Source organism: Papilio polytes, unplaced genomic scaffold (assembly GCF_000836215.1).
Source record: "Papilio polytes unplaced genomic scaffold, Ppol_1.0 DF820678.1, whole genome shotgun sequence".
Lineage (NCBI taxonomy): Eukaryota > Metazoa > Arthropoda > Insecta > Lepidoptera > Papilionidae > Papilio > Papilio polytes.
This window is the reverse complement of record NW_013528526.1, coordinates 1,765,232-1,785,863: the sequence shown is the minus strand read 5'-3', so window position 1 is coordinate 1,785,863 and position 20,632 is coordinate 1,765,232. Positions and strand designations below refer to the sequence as shown.

General features: G+C 34.0%; 1 protein-coding gene across 1 annotated transcript in view; it reads right to left on the bottom strand.

Annotated features, from left to right (window-relative positions):
* Positions 1–3,765: 3,765 nt before the first annotated feature.
* Positions 3,766–20,632, bottom strand: part of LOC106110299 (aryl hydrocarbon receptor) — an 86,737-nt gene continuing 69,870 nt past the window's right edge. Inside the window, exons 4-10 of the mRNA XM_013292062.1 lie at positions 12,597–12,691; positions 11,478–11,567; positions 6,340–6,549; positions 5,958–6,145; positions 4,968–5,074; positions 4,747–4,888; positions 3,766–4,659 (exon numbers count right to left, since the gene is read on the bottom strand). Coding sequence (XP_013147516.1) covers positions 3,894–4,659; positions 4,747–4,888; positions 4,968–5,074; positions 5,958–6,145; positions 6,340–6,549; positions 11,478–11,567; positions 12,597–12,691 — 1,598 coding nt within the window. The 3' untranslated portion in view covers positions 3,766–3,893. The remainder of the gene's footprint in view (positions 4,660–4,746; positions 4,889–4,967; positions 5,075–5,957; positions 6,146–6,339; positions 6,550–11,477; positions 11,568–12,596; positions 12,692–20,632) is intronic.

Genomic DNA, 20,632 nt, shown 5'->3' with positions numbered 1-20,632 from the left:
CATATACTGCTCTCACATTAACCGTTTGTTTATTTATAAATACAAACAAGTAGTTTTTGTGTTGTGTTTACAGTTCGTCTGTAACAATCTCATCTGCTATCTCTTAAATATTGTATACAAACATTATAACATTATTTGTTACAGATATATATAGGTTACATATTTCTTATTTTTCTTCTTACCTAAGGTTCAAGGTTTGAATCGAACGATCAGAACGTTTAACTCCCTCCTTCTAGCGTTTTGTTTAAAATAAGTTTTATAATTCACTAATGGCAATTTATAATCGACGTGTTTTTATTTAAATCATTCAATTTTAACTGATCCCCTATATTTTAAACAAAGAGGGATATAGAAAATGCTGCAATCGTACTCTTAATGATGGATCGAGTCAAAGAACTACATACGAGTATAGAGAGTAATTATCAAACCAAGCGTCCTTTGCTTGACGCCATGATGTTGGTCCGTGTAGGTGATTCTAATATTACCGAGTTATGTGTTTTTAGAAGTGAAATTTTGCCTCCAATTAGTCATGGCAGCTTAATCACGGTTTTGGACAGGCGTTGGTAATTCAACTGTTTCGACACACTTTTACATTTAAAAATAACTTTGTGCAAACAACTATTTTGCTACAAACATCGAGTGATAAGAAGTGCATAAAAATAATATAATTCAGTTCGAAGATAATTCACAGATCACTGGACATTACGCATTTTAATAAAAGTTTAAAGCAGCGCCCTCTATGATTGATTTTATGAAATGATGTCTAAGTTTACGTTCTCGTGATAGCGCTATTCGCCGTAAGATGTCACTAACAGATATATTTTTAAATAAAGTTTTTGTTATATATGTTTGTGTTTGTTTCTGTTTTGTTATTAGTATGATAATAATTTTATTTAGAGTTATATAAAAGTAAAAAGTTAAAGTATTTTCTGTTCACATTTTTCAACTTGACGCTTTAGCTTAATAAAATTGTTGACACAATAATTGTTATATGTATGTAACAATAGATGGCGCTTTTTTAAAGAACAGGATTCTTTTCGTTCTTTTAGCTTTGTTTATTAGTTTGAAAGTTCTCGGTTTCCTTAATTTTTCTTTTACAATTCTTTTGTGTTAGAATTATGTGTAGTGTAGTAACAATAATGAAACAAAATAGAATCAGTGGCTTGAAAAATTTATTTGATTTTCTTTTAATTACATAACACTATGCTAAAATAAATACAGAAGTTGTATTGATATCTTCATCTTAATTATATGTTCAATTAAATAATTATGAATAATTCATTATATATACGAATATTTATTCGTAATAAAGCGTCTACCCTAATTATTTATTTACATTTACTATTATTACATTCGAGCAAACTTTTTAATTATTATCTATAATTATGAAAAGGAATATCGTGGATAGAAAATTACATCACAATTTTGCGAATTACAAACTAGTAAATCGGATATTTTTTTTGAATAATTGTGTTTTTTGTAATATAATAAGAATTGCAGTTTAATAATGTGAGCTACGTCGCCATTTTGAAGAAGTAGACAAAGAACATTGTTTAATATGTTTTTAGTATGTTTTTATATAATCAATACTTAAAACATACTGTTAAAGAAATAATTGAAAAAAGACCCTTTAGTTACTATTTTATTCCCTTTTTTATCAATTATTTTCATCTGGCGAAGTTTTTAAAATTTTTATTACGAATTTATTAAATCCTCAGAAACAATTTAGTCAATACACTTACTCGTGTTTGGAAGAAGAGTTACTTAACGACTCTAGGTGCGACTCAGCGTTGTTAATGATCACTTCCTTGTATGAGAAATCTTCACTAAGGGATAGTGACCAATAACCGACTCTAAGTACGACGTACGTGTAGAATATCGGATAACCCGTATGAATAATACAATTTTAAGAAATATACAGTGAGAAGACAATTTTAAAATCTGTATTGCGAAGAACAATAAAGAATAAAATTAATCAATGTAGAGTTTTATTGTTAGGTAATTGCTGGTAACAAAAATTTGAATCGTTTCAGAAACAATTATAACTTTTAAAGCATCAGTATGTGTGAATTTTGGATAAAAATATAACTTACCAAAATAATAATAATAGATATTCTAACTAGATGTCGCCCGAGACTTTATCTGCCAGGAATTAAAAAACTTAGCCCGTGTTCTTCTAGATTATATTCTATGATATGTTAAATTTCAGCGAGATCCATAAGGCCGTTTAAGATATACGGCAAATTTAACACGGATGTGTTACATAGTCTGGAAGAGCCTAATTACTAAGATTTTTTATTCCGAATGGAGTCAAGGGCTAATGGTATTTGATAAACGAATTTCAACTTTATTGTTCTTAACAATACAGTCTAAATCTATGCTTAAAATTAATCGGCGAGAGTACCGCACTCCGGATTGCCTGCCAACGCCGCCTCACTGTAGCACAATGGATATCATGTTAAAATCTGTTATTTAATGTTAAATATATCCATTGACGAATCCATAATTATCGTTAACATTATAACAATATTTATAATACATATTTCAGAGCATTTTTATTAAGAAATTTTAGTAGCTTGTTTTAACTCGTGTGTTTTGGGCGACATTTCTCTGCGCCCTCGCGGTCGCCCAACTTAAGTAATTAACTTTAAGATTAAGTTATAAAGTCGTAAAAAATATGTTAAATGATTCAAATATCCAATTGGTTTGGAAGATTAACTTGCAGTGCCATTGAAATTATTGATAATGAAACAAGAAGTAATTGCATTATATTATATCTTACAAACGATTACAGACATGGATATATCGTCAATGGAATATACTTTTAATATTTGATATGTAGGTGTTGAAGGCACGCGAGGTGTATGTACAGAAAGTGCTCAGAGACGTTGGCTTGGCAATGTATTATGCAATTGTCCCCATAACTATCATAGTGAAATTTGAATTAAATGTATAGAAATGTCAGAAAGATTTTAATGATTGTAAAATTCATAGCCATAAAAACAAAGATTTGGTATTTTTTTATAAATATATGTACATCGAGTTTATATTAAGTTATGAAGACAATCGCACTTAATTTGTATGCTTAACGGAAGTACTGATATGTTAAACTCTTCATATATGAAAAATTCTTAATAATATAAATAACTATAATTTAATACTGAAAATAAAACGAAGCGATCTATTTCGCTAATAATTCGATAAATAATTAAAAATAATAAATTTTGTTTTATTTTTCATTGACCTTTGGAAAATAAATCTCATTACAATCTTGATTGAATGTTGAACGGTTGATATGATTTCATTAAAAAAGTAAATGAACTCATTAAAAAAATAAATGAAACAAGTTTTTAAATTTGGAACGCTTCGTTTCATTTCATTATAAAGCGAACACTCGGTGATAACTGTAACACAAAGCCCAAGCTTTTATTATCATTAAAAATTGAATTATATACAAAATTACTAATATACGTGTGTGATTGCATCGCGTGATTTAATAATAATTAACTATAAAATGGACTATTATGTTATAAAATCGATAATTATTTTGAATACTTTCGATATAAATGTACATAAGGATATCTACAAACGTGATAATGAAAAGACCCTGTTTTAGTCTAACCAGACCTACTTTGAGACGGCAGTTTGACGAGGGAAATTTTAATTATACAATTAAATTTTACTGAACGTTTCATTACATTTCATTTACAACAATTTCATTTTTGTATTAAGTTTACATTATAATTATAAATGTTTTTTTTTTTATTATTGCTCGTCAAGACCATGGTAACTATTTTTCTTCCCCGTCCATCTCTAGGATCCGTTATTGAAATAGAAACAAGAAAATGTAGGTCTATCAATCGATACTAAATTGCATAAATAATAATATCTACTCATTGAGTCGCTTCAGCGGTGTGATAATGTGACTGGTAGCGCCAAACCTGCGGCGGGGAGTACTCCACGGGGACCTCCTGCGCTGTGCCGCCCGCGCCCCACATCAGCACCGTCTGGCGCGGCATCTCCGCCGGCTGCGGCTGCAGCCTCTCCTGCTCCGTTGACCCGCTGGACCCGCCCGGGCTGGGCCCCGCCACCACGCTGGGAGACCTCCTCTCCTGACCAGTCACCGGACTCATATACCGACCGGTACTGTCCACATATGTGTATTCTCTCGAAGGTGGCCTGTGGTACGGCGGCACCTCGTACCCGGGCGGCGCCGGTTCTAGGAAGCCATTGGGCGCGTAAGGAGTATAGTGGTAGGGGAGAGGTTTATATTGATGAAAGAGGTTGTCTGCTGCTAAAAATCTATCATCTAATGGAGGAGGCGCGTAATGCAATGCGGGTGCGGGAGGGTATTCCCCGTAAGGGCCGGTGTATGCTCCGTTGAGGTTAGTATACGCTGCGGCGACGTCAGCGGCGAGGTAGTCAACCGGAGGAGGAGCGGGAGTAGAAGGAACTCTGCGCTTGTTCCTGCAAGTCGAGAGGAAGTCGCGGAGCTGAGTCTTGTATCGTCTCGCGGCTCGCGGCGGAGTGGTCACTGTGGACTCACATCCCGACAGCTGTTCGGTTTCGGAGAAATATAGACTCGTGAGACCTGTATCGAGGTAGCTCACTTTAAAATCCATGGTTCTTTTTCCTAGAAGGTCTCTTCCTTCTTCCTCCCTGAAATCATAAAGTAAATAGTGAAAATTGAGGAAATGGTAGACAAACACATTCTTATCATTAAGAAATAAATATATTGCTATTCACATGAGTGGTCGATGAGTGCTAATAACGAAGTCTGGTTTAGAGTTCTTGTAGACGAGTCTGGAAGACGTCTGCAGCCACTGCCACTGGCCGTCTTTGGTCTGGAAACGGTACGCGATCATCCCCGACGCACCAGTCTTTAACACTGAAATAAGTTCACGATGTTGTAAATTTATTATCGGAGTACGTTTTAAACAGAGTTTTTAGGTGGCAGATACACTTACACTCCTGATGTGCGCTCGCCACGTACGCCAGGTCGTCGTAGTGTACGAGGTCGTAGCCGCCCATGTTGGCCAGCTCGGCGTCCGTGTATCCCAGCAACATCTTGCCCCTAAAATACAATTACATTATATGAAGAGGTCTAGAGGATTCCACAATTCTAAGCACTGCTCAATCCACTACACTCATATCTTGGCGTCCTTGTTCGTTTGTTAATTAATGATGAGAGTCTTGGTCTTAAGAAATAATACCTAATTAAATTACATTTTCATATAACAGGCATTTACACCGATGTCGGAAATATCTCAATATATTGTGCGAATGTGGATGTTCACATCAAAATATGTGAAAGCAGATCATATGTTTGAACTCCATGGTGGGACAAATTTCAAATTTCTATGACAGGACGTTATATTACATGGTAAAACATAATACAATACGGTACACCATAGTTATGGTATAAAAACGACCTGTGGTAACTACGTCTAAATAATATTAAACATTGAAATTCTTTTAAGCCTTGTAACAGTCCGTGCCGATCGTTTTCAAGCATCAAAAACCCATAACATCACAAAGTATCAATAAACGAATTGGCCACGCCGTCTCTCTTGTTTGACAATTATACATTTTGTACGGAGCATTCGGTTTCGACCAAAAAAATAATTGATAGTTAAAATTATGCCTCGTCCGTTCCACCCGCTCATGTTGTATCCTGTTTGGTATGAGAGGCTCACAGGCCGTTATATCCCAATCAGAATCGATGGTTATACCATTTTCAACTCCGTTTAATCCCAAAAAAATATCGGGAATATTTTGTAATAAATACATAGTTCAAACAATATGTTGTGTATTCGGAATTGATTTATTGAAAAGAAATCTAAAATTAAAATTGCATAAACAAATTACTAAAGAACGTTTTGTTCTTTTTATAAGTCTCATTTTCAGTTGCAAAATAGCTAACAATTTGTCCTATATTTCACACCAGTTATACTTACCTTTGGTCCATAGAGACTAGACATAGATCGAGTTTGTGTTTGCTCTTGAACATAACTTCTTTCTGCGGTATTTCTAGCAGACTCGGCGGACCGAACGGAGCGCAGATTGCGAACAGCGCTAGTGGAGGCTCTTCGGTCTTCTTGTTTTGACCATGGAGAACTTTAATACGACCTCGAATATCGAGCCTCTGTTAAATAAATAATAAACAAATTTATTTTGATTACGAAATGTAAGTGTAGTTTGGTTTGAGAGAAATGTTTTTTTGTCGCGTTTTAGATAAAGAATGGTGTTGCAAATTTCTATATTTTTACGGTGACACGGATTTTTTTATTGAATAACTATTAGACTGGCCTTTTTATTAATTGTCTATTTAATACGTACCAGGAATCCAGAAGTGTTGTCTAGTAAACATCTAAATCGGACGGTGAAACTTCTTTCTAGAAGATGAGTTCTTTCTGGTCTGAGAACATCTTGAAGGGTTAGATTGCTAGATTCCGGTGATAAGAAGGAGTTCCATAATAATTGCCGTTGCAACTCCTCCCTGTCTTCTGAATGCACCAGCTCGTACACCGACTGGTGGACTATGTCTGACTGGAAGAGAAGGAAAAAGGGAATTTAATTATACATCATCATCATCAACTTGCACTTGTCCCTATGGAGAGTCGTCACATGTATGTGCTGCTCTTCCATACATTTCTATCAGCCTGAAAGGCTGGAAGTCGTAGTTATAGTCGAGCTGGAGGCATAGAAATCATGTCTGAAATGAATTTAATAATACAAACTTTAAAACTGCACGGTACGTAAACTATTTGTTTATCAATACTAATGAGGAAGTAATTAACAGAATTATTTCTAAATCAATCAAAGTAACGAGTTAAACGGTTCATAACCGCAAGGGAAAATCATCGAAAAGCGTAAAAAGAGCAAGTCATGAATGAACCGTAAATCAATAAACCATCGATAACCCTAGAAATCAATTCGTGCTCCATCATTACAAAATCATCTGTAACGAAGACAGACATGTTAATTTTGGATTTAGAAGCTATTGACAACCTTTATCCTATAGTATAAGGTACATATTCCCTTGCATTCGTTTGATAGATAAATTAAACACGTCATGTAACAAAAGCTGGAGTAAATAATGCGGATAACGCGCTGACAACAAATGATGCAAGTACAAAAGTAATTGATAATCAATAGGGATCCCTCAGGGTACTATACTTGGCCCCCTGTTTTACAAAGCTGTCATGTAAATGAATCATGCGGATATAAAAATGTTTCGTGAGCTTTACGTAGATAAAATGGGGTTCTGGTAGGATGTGGGTACAAACATATTGCATTGGCATAAACGTCAGAGGATGATTTGTTGGGTAATTGCTTTTGGTAGCCCGCGTTCCGGGGTCGAACATTGTTGCTATGGTAGGAAACATTGTTTTGTTGATGAGGCATTGTTTTTGACAATTATTTGTTTCTTTATTCTATTGTTTTTTGGAAGTCGTTTTGATTTGTTCGTGTTATTTTTGTAATTTATTAAGTGCACAGACTAACTTGGTATAATTTAAACGTTTGACTTCGTGGTTTGTAGTTGTTAGTCTGTTGTTCTGTACAGTCTGTGGTACGTAAACAAGGATTGGCAGTAAGACTATGTTATTTTAACTTAATGTTATGCTTTTATATACAATCGTGCGCACACATGTAATTAAACCTACCTATGAGCTTATATGGAGGTGCGCACACCTCTGAATTTTTAGTTGTGCAGCTAAACAGTTGAATTGACTGCGAAACAATCGACAATCACAACAGTTGTGCTATAGTTTAATCAAAGGTGTGCGCCCGCTCTAATATTCTTTAAATTCAGCTTTAAAATTAATGGTCAATGAGCACCGCGGAGAATCCCATTATATCACCCCTCTGTTTATGACTTTTTACTTATTTCGCAGACCCCAAACGTGTAGTCTGAAAGCTCCGCACCAGGTGGCGCCGGTATTGATCTAGTTTATGATTCCATAATGGGTTCGATATTGTATAATTGAACCGAGTTGCGGTGAATTTAACTATCTATGCAACGTGGTGTTTTAGAACCAAATTGAAGGAATTAATTAACGTACTTACAGAAAACACTTCTTGTCCAAAATACAAGTAATTTTAAGGATGGTTTTTCTTAATTTTTGGGACTTTTATAGTAATACAAATTAACGCGGTATAAAGTTTAACTTAGGAATAAACTGAGTATAAGCAAAATTTGTACTAATATTTGTCTGTTAATTGTTATAATAGTCTGTTAGTGTCTAGCTAAGCTATCTAGTGCCAGTAGATGTCTCTGTAAGATTGTAGTGTTTTGTTTTATCGACTTTTGTTTTAAATAGACGATTAGAACTATTCCAGCTGTCTTACATTACTATCTATAGGGTACAATGAAAATGTATGTATACGGTCCCTTACCTATCGGTGATCGAGCGCGTGCCGTGCGTCTGCCAGGAAGTGGCGAGTGGCTCGGCTCGATTTAATGATTTCCAAATCGATTTGTTTAATCGCGACTCACCCCTGCGGTGACGGACAAAGATAAACTAGCAGAGTCGCTATTAGGTATTAAACAAGGAATAGTTTTATCTTTCTTAGGCTTAACATAATTGAATTTTAAAAATACAATATAACTAGTTAAATATTTGAGGGTTCATTAATATCAAAAACAAAATAAAATAAATGTGATACTTAACATCTCAAAATGCATATTGTGAATTTTATTAAAAAAAAACTAGGCATATACATTACCAAAATTAGTATTGGATAATATCGAAATGATTTTGTAAAGAAGCAAACGTGGAGACTTTAATTTTTATCGTGAAACTAGATGAAGGTATAATATTCTAAATCATTACTAGTAGAATATCTGTTTCTTTTTTAATCTTTGTCTTAAGTTCAGGTAACTGTATTATTCGTTACACAAAACAAAGGCGACTTAGAACAGGGGGGTAGGAAAATAAAATTTATACAGCTACGTTTGTATTCGTCTGAAAGTTTTATAGCGTGGGGTCGGATTTGTGGAGAAATTGGGGTTTTATAACTCTGATAGTAATATTTCACTGTGACTTTATTAGTTGCTATGCGAAGGGCAATTATTAATGATAGACATTATAAGTGCAGTTTTTTTTATGTTACAAGGTAATAAAAGTCTATAACATTAAAAGGAATATGTAAATAGATAGTCTTTTGTTTGAAAATAATAGTTTTTGCATTGTTATAACTTAAAAAGCGCCTTTTGATGTTAGTTATATGAGGCTATAAGTTTGATGACAATCAGAGTCAAAATGGCGAAAATCGAATAGACACAGAATGCCACAGCTTATAGCCTGTCCATTTAGAGGTCAGTGGTATGATGTCATCGATTGTCAACTTTTTTCTTCTTCTATAATGCTACTGTTAATAAAAACATCAAGAAAGAGGTTGCATATTTTATTTTAAACAATGCATCAACGGTGCGACTGACATTTAGGTAAAAAAATGAAATTGTAACACTGTAAACGTAGAGTTCCATTGCTGTTACACTGATAATAAATATTGATATCTCTTTTTAATTCGATTTGACAAAATAGAGACTAGAAAAAACTAGAGTAGAATTCTACGGTGTCTTACTGATATTCTACAATCATACTTTAAGTAATGACAAAGTTTAGATGGATGGATGTTCGTTAGAGTTTGTAGCGTAAACGACTGAATTTCGATGAAATTTGATATAGATGTAGATAGTCTGGAAGAACACATAGACTACTCACTTTCCTTTTTTTTAATCCCACGGGATTGGAGTTGCGGGCGAAAGCTAGTATAATAAAAAAGAAGTTACAAAATCACGCATCGTGAATATTTGAAAATACCCCAAATGTTATGTCCTGTGAAGATTTTTTAATTTTTATTTTTTTATAGTAAAAAGGGGGCAAACGTTTGGCGTGAACACCAAGGTGGTCAACGACGCCCATGAAAACCGCACGGTTGTGGAATGCCAGCCATCGAGATGGTGAGGATGGTACCTGGTGGTATTTTCCGAAATTACAAATATTATCCGTCTCCTTTTTTGTTTAAGTTTTAATTACGACTTATTGTAATCGCTTAACGACATTTCTAAGAGTAATTAAATATCAATTAAAATGTGTGTACACTTCTATTTTATTAGTGAGGCTATAACATATCTAATCTATTTGTAATTTTATTGACCTTTGTTTAAAAAACTCTATAATAAACATTACATCCATATTTGGTTGTCTATTGTTGAACGTTTCATCGAAGTGTGTGTTTTTGTACGAAAAGTTATTCAACATTCAACTCTACTATGAATCATTTATAACATAACCGCAATGTTCTTTTACAACATTTTAATTGTCTTTTTCTTTAGTATTTTATACGCGAATGCTTTGAACGAGTTTGGATTGTGTTAGGTTCAAACATACTTTTTCTCATAAAAAATGTAATGTCTCGCTTACAACAAAAAATGATAAATGTACAATGTTATTCTGAGCTTGCGGGTAAGTACATAATGTAGAACACACAAAAATAGAGACAAATTGACTAGTATAAATCAAAACAAACTTTAAAATTACTAAAATGTTTTACCAATTACATGTGTCATTGTTTTTTAAATTTATTTACTTGTGCATAGCTTTGCCAATGGCCGCATGACGTCATACCTTAACTGACTGGACTGAGAAAACGAGAGTGGGACACAGGTGTTAATGGGCCATCGGCAAACCTGCGCACGGCTTTGATATAAAATATAACGCTATAATTCCGTATCCCAATTAACACGTTAAACAAACAAAACATTAACGATATAGAACAAAGGAAAAATAAACGAAAGCCATGAAATAACTGGCTGAAAATGGTAACGCAGTTTTTAGCAGTTATATTCCATTTGGCGATAAGGGTGCGATAAAAAAAAGAACTTTCGATAAACGGAGGGTAGTTTAATGAAAGTTAAAGTCGTTTTAAGTACACTTATCGCTGTAATTAATATTTTTATGGTGCTAGCGCGGCGGGTTTGTTTCGAAAACGTCCCCGTGGTTGGTATATATTTTTGTTGATTACAACGCGCTATCATTTATACGGGAAATTGGGTCATTTTTTACTTTAACCAAAATGTTATAATTAATTAAGAGAAAATATGCTACACGCGTGTTAGATGGAATAAAGCGTTTGTTTATTACGAAGAATTAAGGACTTGTATATTTTTAAACATTATTATTACTTGTAATCACGTTCTGTAATGTAATAAGCTTGCTACCGACTGTTACTCCTAACAGTTTTAACTAAGGATTCGGACTGTTTAATTAAAACTGTCAATTAGAAATAAGCGGTGGAGCGGGCTTCACTTTCTTTATGTCGACATCATTAATAAAATTTGGGGTACACTAAGGGTAGTGTAGATTTTAGTGAGAATTATCATACTATATTTAAATCAGCGCTAAGCGTGATCGTCCAACGTCTCTGGTTAGCTATCTTTAGTCATAATTTAATAAAAGTTCACAAACCTGGTGAAAACCGAGGTAGCTTTCAATGCTGTGCGTCGCGAAGAATACCTCCCCCTCGCATGTTAGGATCATCAGAAAACCATTGAGAGCCTGAAATATACAGAAGATTATTTAAAACAAAAACAATTGACAGGCGTAATTCAGCCACACGTTCAAATATATTTAGAACATGTTTTTTGCATAGAATAAGAACAGCTGGTTTATTTTTGCACAGATTAAAAATTATAACAGACTCTCTATTCGGTTATTTTTTGGCATAAGGATTTGTGTTTCTACTATTATATCAAATGAATTTTAAAGTGGCAATAGAATTCAAAAGATTTGGCGAAGTAATAAAGCAAAATGTTTTTGGTAAGTTTCTTTGAGATTTCCCGAGAACCGGGCGACACGCGCCTGACTTACGACGTGACTTACTCGTAAGACATAACGGATCTGTTTCCAATGTCGGACGGTAAGATAGTTTAAATTTTTTTTCAAATATATCTCGTTGAGCATCGGTAGTTCTGGTTAAGCACATGACTTCATCTACAGTGTACCAAAGTGTTATTCGATTTTCATCTGCAGATAATTTACTCGACGTGCTTACGGTTAAGGAAACCATCATGTTACAACGTGCCTATATCGGAGAATAAATTCAAAAATATTTGTGAAATCAACTGACTGGACATTTTTATAATACTATTTTATTTAAAAGTTAATAACAATGCATTATAAATACTTTATTAATGATATCGTGCCGTACCAGACAGTGGAAACTAGCTTACAGTAAGTCGAAATCGTGAAATATTAAGTACGGGTCTGTAGCCTGCACTTATTTATGGCTTCGGCGTTCGATATTGATTTATTATCGAACAATCCGTTTTAATTTATCGTCTCAACGTAATAGCTGCTAAAAAAGATAAGAGGCGAACTAAAATTTAATAGCCTCAACTGAAACAGAAGCATTTGGATAGTGTTTACTCATTTTATAGTATGCTTACGATTCGATTTATTGTTGTGTAGTTAAATATCTTTACTATGACTTATATACTTAAATATCTTTACAATAACTTTATATATAAGGGTTCTGGTTCTTAGTAAACATGACGCATGTCTGGGAGCTGTGGGATCTTGGTGTACCTGTAAGAACATCTCGCCGTCCGGCATAGCGTGGTCATAATGCGCGTGATCCCGGCGATGAGCGAGCATCTCCTCCTTCTCCTTGTGCATGACCACTGCAAACAAACGGATATGTTTTATTGCTATTAAAAACAGGATAACCTCAAATACAGATTAATATATGAAATACAGAAAAAAAATACTGAAATCTCAACACTTTTACAAAATAAATTGAATATTTGAATTTTCTTGCAGGACAATGTGGATAACCAAGATTTGATCAAACAAAAACAACTGTTAAATAAAAACTTATACCATAGTCAAACATATTTACGAAAATATACGAAAGTCTATGTAAAAATTTTCATCTATCTTATAGCATGCAAAATGTACCTACAGTAGAATAACATACGATAATGATCTATATTGCTTTATAGTAAGGTAGAAAATAGAATTAAGTCTAACATGGTATCGTATTGCAAATAGGCGTGTTTCATAATATGACAAATCAAATCTCGAATAGGGAAGCTGCGTTGAGGGTTGCCTGTACAATTGACATTGAACTTTAAATTCATTTCATTAAGGTGCAATTTTGTTTGCCTATAAACACAAAATATATCTTAAGTGAATATTATGTATAGCGTTGAAATGTTTATTACCTACTTGCATTGTGGAATAAGTTTGTAACATGTTATTTTAAGATACATTTATTTTAATCAAATATTCATATTTATATTATTTTTGAACAAACAATGTCACAGTTGTAACATAATATTCGCGATATTAAAATACAGTAGTAATAAAAAAAAAACAACAGTCGCAAAGTCCCGCGGCCCGAGTGGCCAATTACTGTGCCGTGTGATGCGACATGTGGCCGGTAGTGTCGTACCGAGATGCCATTATCGATAGTCGATACGCGCTTCGAAATGTAACGATTATCATGGTAGAAATCCAATAGCAAATACGTCATTCAATTCTAATAAATTTTTATTTGCCTTTTGAAGTATCATTTGAAAATCTTAATAATAAATTCAAACAAATAATAGCTAGGTTCAGTAAAATCATATATGAAATTAGTATATAACACTTTAAGGACTTTTATTAAAACAGAGAATAATGTTTGCTGAGTTGTCTGCGGTAGCATAGATTAAAATATTGTACGAATTCCAATACAATAAATGAACATAAATATCGCATAAGCGTTATACATGTCTCGGGCCGTTAACATTTCCATTACTTTCCTATCAATCGAATCTTAACAAGTCTGCATTATTTTTATGATAATTAAACGTGTTAATAAATAGTGTACTTTAAGACAGGACAAAAGGCGTAGATAACTTTATTTTACCAATTTAAACATGCAATTAAAGATGCACTTAACTATCTGCAAATGTGAACAGGTGTCGATAAATTTCAACCGGTTATCGACTTCGAATCTTTAATTTTTATTTACAGTGCCATCTATTATTTATTTATAGAAGTTCGATTTATTGTTTTTCGAGTTTCGAAGATCGGGATAGTGCCGGTAATCGTAAAGATTAATCGATAACGTGGTGAGATACCTCACTAATCGGAGGTGAGGTGGGCTTATCACTCGTATGATCGCCATTATGTCGCCGACTATGGATGAATTGTTTTTTTTTATTTTCTACTTTTAAATTGAATATGACAATTTCTATACTAGAGTGCTAGTTTTAAATTCATACTCGTAATCTATTGAAATACATTTTTGTGAGGTTGTAAGATAGAAGCATGATTCAAGAGCCAATAGCCTCATGGTTTGGGGTATGGACTACCGATGTTCCGGTCGAGGGTTCGAATCCTGCCATTCGACTATTGTCGTAAACCATATCCTAGCACAAGCCTAGAGCTTAGTTGGAATGGTTAAACGATTATTAAAAAAAAACAACGTAAGTTATTATTCTGCAATACACGAACCGCCGTTATCAATACCGATTGCTTGAAGTGGATACTGTACATTTCGTGTATGGGCGCTCTAAGTGGAAATAAAGAATGCAGTTATGACTACTTTCACTTACTAACACGCGTCTCATCTAATTACTTATAATTATGTCTTTAATAACGAATCAAAGAGTATTGACGTACATGCTACGAATGTTACAATAAACGTTTCAAAGACAAATAATCACGCATTATATGTAACCTTCAATTATCGAAGCACAAACCAGAAGTGAAAGCCAGAAAAGAAATATGAAACTCGTATAGCGAACTTGAAATTATTTTTATTGCACTTCATCTTCCTCCTTATCCTACTCCCGAAGTGTCGGCGCACCAGGTTTATGTCATACGTCTCTATCATACGTCGCACTCATCGCACCCTTCCTAATCAGGTCACCTTTCACGCAATACATTCATCTCTTTCTCTCTTCGCAATTAGAAAAATATATTATAAAGCCAATAGACGTGTTCTTATGACAAGATTTTAACGTACTTATTTAAGCTATAAAAATATTTAAATAATAGGCTCTCGATTAGTCATCAAACTTATATGTACGAGTATTACCCCAAAAAATATAGTAAGACACTGTTTAGTTAAAAACTTGTTTTAACTCTGACCGACGCTGATTATTATACGTCAACGTGGTTTATTTACCATATTATTTTCGATATAATTATTTTATTATTTTTCGTCAAGACATGATTTGTCAAATATCTTCCCCGCTCGCTAGTCAAGGTATAAAACAGTTGGCGCATGTTTAAGATAAAATGCATTTAACCACTGTTTAACTTCTTCTGGTAAGGCTTTCTATCTTTTAGGTTATTTATACCTGTAATTTATCTTTCAATGTATTCATTTGTTTTCTTGTTTCACACGTCAAGTAAGGTTTTCCACTTGCATTACCAAAGGGTAATTTTTCTAGCGGTTGCGTGTTTTTTTCTTGTGACATATTTATGTAAATCCTTTATTACAATGTTTATGCAAATCAGGTTTAAAACAGTGTGACCGTGGTCATGATATTTTAAAAGAAAAAATGTAATAAATTACAATTTAATGACAAAAAGCTCAGTGGTGGAAAGTATTTTAGAATAAAGAGGGCATATGTTACTGTTTCGATTGCTGAAGAACATCTTAATAAACATACTGTTATCTCGCTCTTTCTTTTAAAAAAGCAGAGATAAAATTGTCTATCTTTTTGTACATCTGCATCAGCAAAGTGTGATTAAAAAGAAATTTAATTATAGACTAATTTAAAATTATCCAATTTACTAGAATTAATTACAAGACTTCTTAGGTACCGTTCATACATAATTTAGCTTTATACGATCGAAACAAATCATCGACGAAGTATATCAAACCGATTTATTTACGAAAAAATTCTGTTCAACTCTGTGTGTACGGACCCTTAGATGTTATTATTCCGTCAGTGACAAAAGTAACAATAACAAAGGTTAATTTAGGAGGTGGGTACAAAAGTCGATAACGGTTCTCAAGTCGGTTCAACTGATTGCTCACTTAATAGTACCCAGTCACGACACTCTAGTTACAATCTTAGCTAACTTATAACTTAACTTTATTTAATTTAATTAAAAAGAAACCAGTAGCATAGATGTTAAATGATTTGTATTTAATTAGGAGAAAAACTAATCATCATCATCATCACCTCCTTATCCTACTCCCATAGGGTCGGCGCAACAGGTTTTTGTCCTCCACATAACTCTATCATACGTCATCTCAGTCATCACTCCCTTTTTGATCATGTCCATCCATCTCCTTCTAGGTCTACCTCTACCTATGTACCCTTCACTCATAACTAACGTTCTCCTTGTAACATGCGATTCATCCTCATAACATGCATACCATGCTAACCTTTTACTCCTTACTTTCTCTACTACGGGGGCTACTATAGGAGAAAAACTAACAAATATTAATTGAAATTGTTTATTATACTACACTGGTCTCACTAGAAATCTCAAAGTCTAGTTTTCAAACTTTGGCTTTAAATAGGTAAATAATTCATCAGGTTGCCAAAACTAAATCCTTGTACACGTCATTTCCACGTTAAATATCTCGTACAATTAAATAAATAAAAAATAATAGACAATCTATCGATATAAAGGTGGTGAGGCGGCTCGTAAACCGACCGAAAACAAAACAACGCATAACTCACCTGGGGCAATTAAAAGCTTATTTTGGGGCGAACATCTGTCCGGGACAACCGTTTCACAATATGGCACGTGGGGCAACCCCGGGGGTAGATCACCGTGACCTGTGCCCGGCCAACGGTGAAAAAAATTACAACCCTATTGCCCGATTAAAGAAATGTCCGAATAACTCGTATACTGACAGATGTCTAGGGGTCAAAAACCTTGACTTTTCAACATTAGAGTTTTTGAACTTACTTTGAAGTAAATTATACGTTTGGTGCTTAAAGGATTGATAGTACAAAAAATGAAAGCTAAAATAAGTTCACTTTAATCAGAATAAGGATCAAAATTACATCGTAGTTTAAAAGCGTTGATACAGTGTAAACAGTGGTAGTGCCCGCTTTAACATCTTAGCACGATTGAGCCGGCTCGCCCGGTGTAATACCACGACCACACAGAAGACAGGCGTGAAATGGAAGCAATTCCGTGTTTCGTCTGATGAGTGTGGTGCCGGAGGCCTAATTTTAGTCCCTTTCTCTTTACCACCCTTTTTTTATAAGGAGAGGATGGGAAGAGGAAGTAAATTTGACGGCGGAGGAGATGCATAAGAAGGGGAAATATCCTCTTCATATGCGTCTCCTCCTTCGTCGTATAAGGGTAGGCAACGCATCCGCAATTGCGGATGTCTATGGGCAGCGGTCGCTTCGCCATTTTGGCGGTTTTAGGTGGCCGCGTGCTCGTTTGCCACTTTATTTTATAAAAAAAAAAATTACATCGTAGTCTAAAAGCGGTGATAACAATTAGAATAAGATAATATAACTTGAATAAACTTTACTTACGAGACAAGGGACATTCAAAAACGTATCATATAACAAACGTTTTGTTAACACAAATATACTATTAAGTATAGTAAACAAAATATTTCTCTATGTTAAAATACAACCGAAACGGAATTGTATTACCATTGGACTTGTAAATTATAAAACACATTTGTGATTACCATATCAAATTAACCCGAAGACATAAATCGGTATCCGTTCTATAGTAACCACTAATTCCTAAAGTAAACATTATCGATAACATTTCTCGTCGATGTTTAATAAATCAGCGGTAAAAGATGTCTCTATACACCACGTAGTTCTATCCGATGAGATAGCAACACTTCTACGCATCACAAACACAAAGGTTAGAGGGAGACGTCGACATTTTCGAGATTCGTAATAATTAAGGAGCAAAGAGGTTTTAAATCATTGCCTGTCAACGCTCCCTGTGGGAATCCACGAGAGTTATAGGATCCTTTATTCTAAATTTAAAATTACAATTTTGTAAACGTTCGGAATATTTTAAAAGGGCATATTGGTCTCTGGTGCCTTTATCACCGAGCACCGTTGAGGATGTTGAACCCTTTAACAAACAATTTGATTTGATATAAGTAAATGTCGGCTTAAGTTAAGCTTTTACTTTCAAGTTGTTATAACGCCACTACAGTTATCTAATAACAGCTCAGTGCTACGGCAATATTAATGTGATAGATACCTCTATCTGTCCCGCTCTCTCAATTTTAAATGACACACACCATTTTTTTTTTTGTAACTTAAAAGAGACGACAGTCAGTAGACGCAGTTTTCTAAATGTATATTGTCTTTAACTCGAAAAAACTCCAAAGTAATTGTTTAGTGTCATAAATACTAAGTTTACGCGGGTCTAAGTTTTATTAACATTTTAATATGGAACATTTCATAGACTTGTGTACGTTCCGATTATCAAAGCACTGTAACAACTGTCGTGAGTCATGACTTATGACACATCGCGACGTCTGCGTGCAACGGAACGTCACAAGCGACCACGGTTATCGCGAGATTGGCTCACTCGATACGCAACTGTCATAGGGAGCGGACGTTTGAATTAATATTAACAATAGCAGTTATTGTTGAGAGATGTATTTAAAAATTAAATGTAACATATATCGTTATATTAGTTGTTTTATTAAACAAATGCTTATCTAAAAATTATATAACCTTGACCAGAAAGTAGACGCATTATTGCATTGTTACAATAAAGAATGCTTACCTTATGCTCTATAGCCTCCTATTATATAAATAACAATTGTACTGGATTTAAACACATTGAGTTTCTCTTCACATCATTAACAGTAAGTGCAACTGGTTACCTTTTGATTAGGCGTCAGGCTAGCGCACGTAGAGCGCGTGAATGTTTTAAAAAGACATTAATTAAAAAAGTCGAACGTTGCATTCGCGGCGAGATTGCGGCGGTCCATTTAATTGATACCGCGAGGACGAGAGGAATCCCGCTGAAGAAACGGTCGTTAGCTTATCACATTGCTGATTTCACACCGTACATACTGCACGCTCGGTTTACATGGATAACAAAAATAATACATGTAAATTTTACTGGAATTAAAAATTTATGGTTACAAATTGTGTTGCATGTTTTGATTACCTTTGCCTGAAAATTATTCCAGGAAAAAAGGCTTTAATAATACTTTTATTTAAGGTTAAGGTTTTTTTATTATTTAACACTAGCTGTTGCTCGCGACTTTGCCCGCGAGGAATATAAAAAAATATTAAATAACATGACCTATGTTACTCAATGATAAAGTAGCTTTTTAATGGTGATAGAATTTTTAAAATCGGCCCAGTAGAATTTGAGTTATTTCAATACACATAAATCCAAATATACAAATCTTTCTTCTTTATAATATTAGTATAGAAGTATAGATTTTCAGCCAGTTAAGATCATTGCATAATCCAATATAATTTAATTTAATTAACTCTTTCACCGTTTTTTTAACATATTAAAAAAACAGAGTATTTAAAATAAGCATTATGTTACAGTGTAAGCCGACCGCTATCCACAGAAGTCTGAGTCGGGTCACGCCTTGGCCAAACAAAAAGAGAATCGTTAACACAAGTTAAACCTTTGTACGGATGCTTTATGTTTCTCGAAATAAGGACACTCATTTGTTTATGTCGAATATATCGACCCTAGTTTAATTAACATAAATATATTAAACGAGTCTTTTAACAGTTGCAGTACTAATACTAAAGATAGGCTTCGATAGCCTACGCTAGGTCTAAGGAATTGACTATGAGTATACGATATTCAAAGTAGTTTTATATCTATTTCACATTTTTACATTCTCTACGAGGCTAGATGACTAAAGTCATACCAATACTACCTTCTTAAGTCTATAAAATATTTTTTATATTTACACTAACATAAATATACCCTAGGGTATATAACTGTCAAATTCTTCATAAATAAGTCCAGTGGATTAGGACGACGTTTTTTTTTTTGGTTAGATTAACAACTCATTAAACTTGGAAATCATTGTAAATTCTGTTGTAAAGGTAGTTATTTCTTGCCACTTTGTCTGGACACACATGTTTGCGAATAACTGAATTGTAAAACAGAAATTAGACAAGCTGTTTATTGTCTAGTAACATTTTCATGTTAAAATTAACAAAAGCATTAACGTCAATAGGTTGCTGTACGGAACCGTATTTACTAAACTTTACGACTATTGAAAGTACAGTCAGGTAAATACACTCAAAAGACGAAAGTAGCTTGCACTTAATATTGGCAATTAATGTAATAGATATCTGAAAAGAAGGTTGTAGTTGATGCTAAATTGAACCTTACTGTCATAACTCTTTAATATAATTTTATACGCAGTTACAAGTGTAAATTACATGTGTTCAAATTGGTTGGTTTAAGTTCGACTGTACTTACTGGCCTCAAAATAGATAAATAAAAGAAAACACATCTGCTTTTAACTGCACAGTGAATTTATATAAATGCAGTAGTGAATACAGATGTTGAAATTATATCATTTGTCTAATTTTGGTGGATAATTTTAACATTCATTCCATCACCCGCTTTAACATTTTCGCACGAATGGGTGGTCTCGCCCGGTGAAATACCACGAC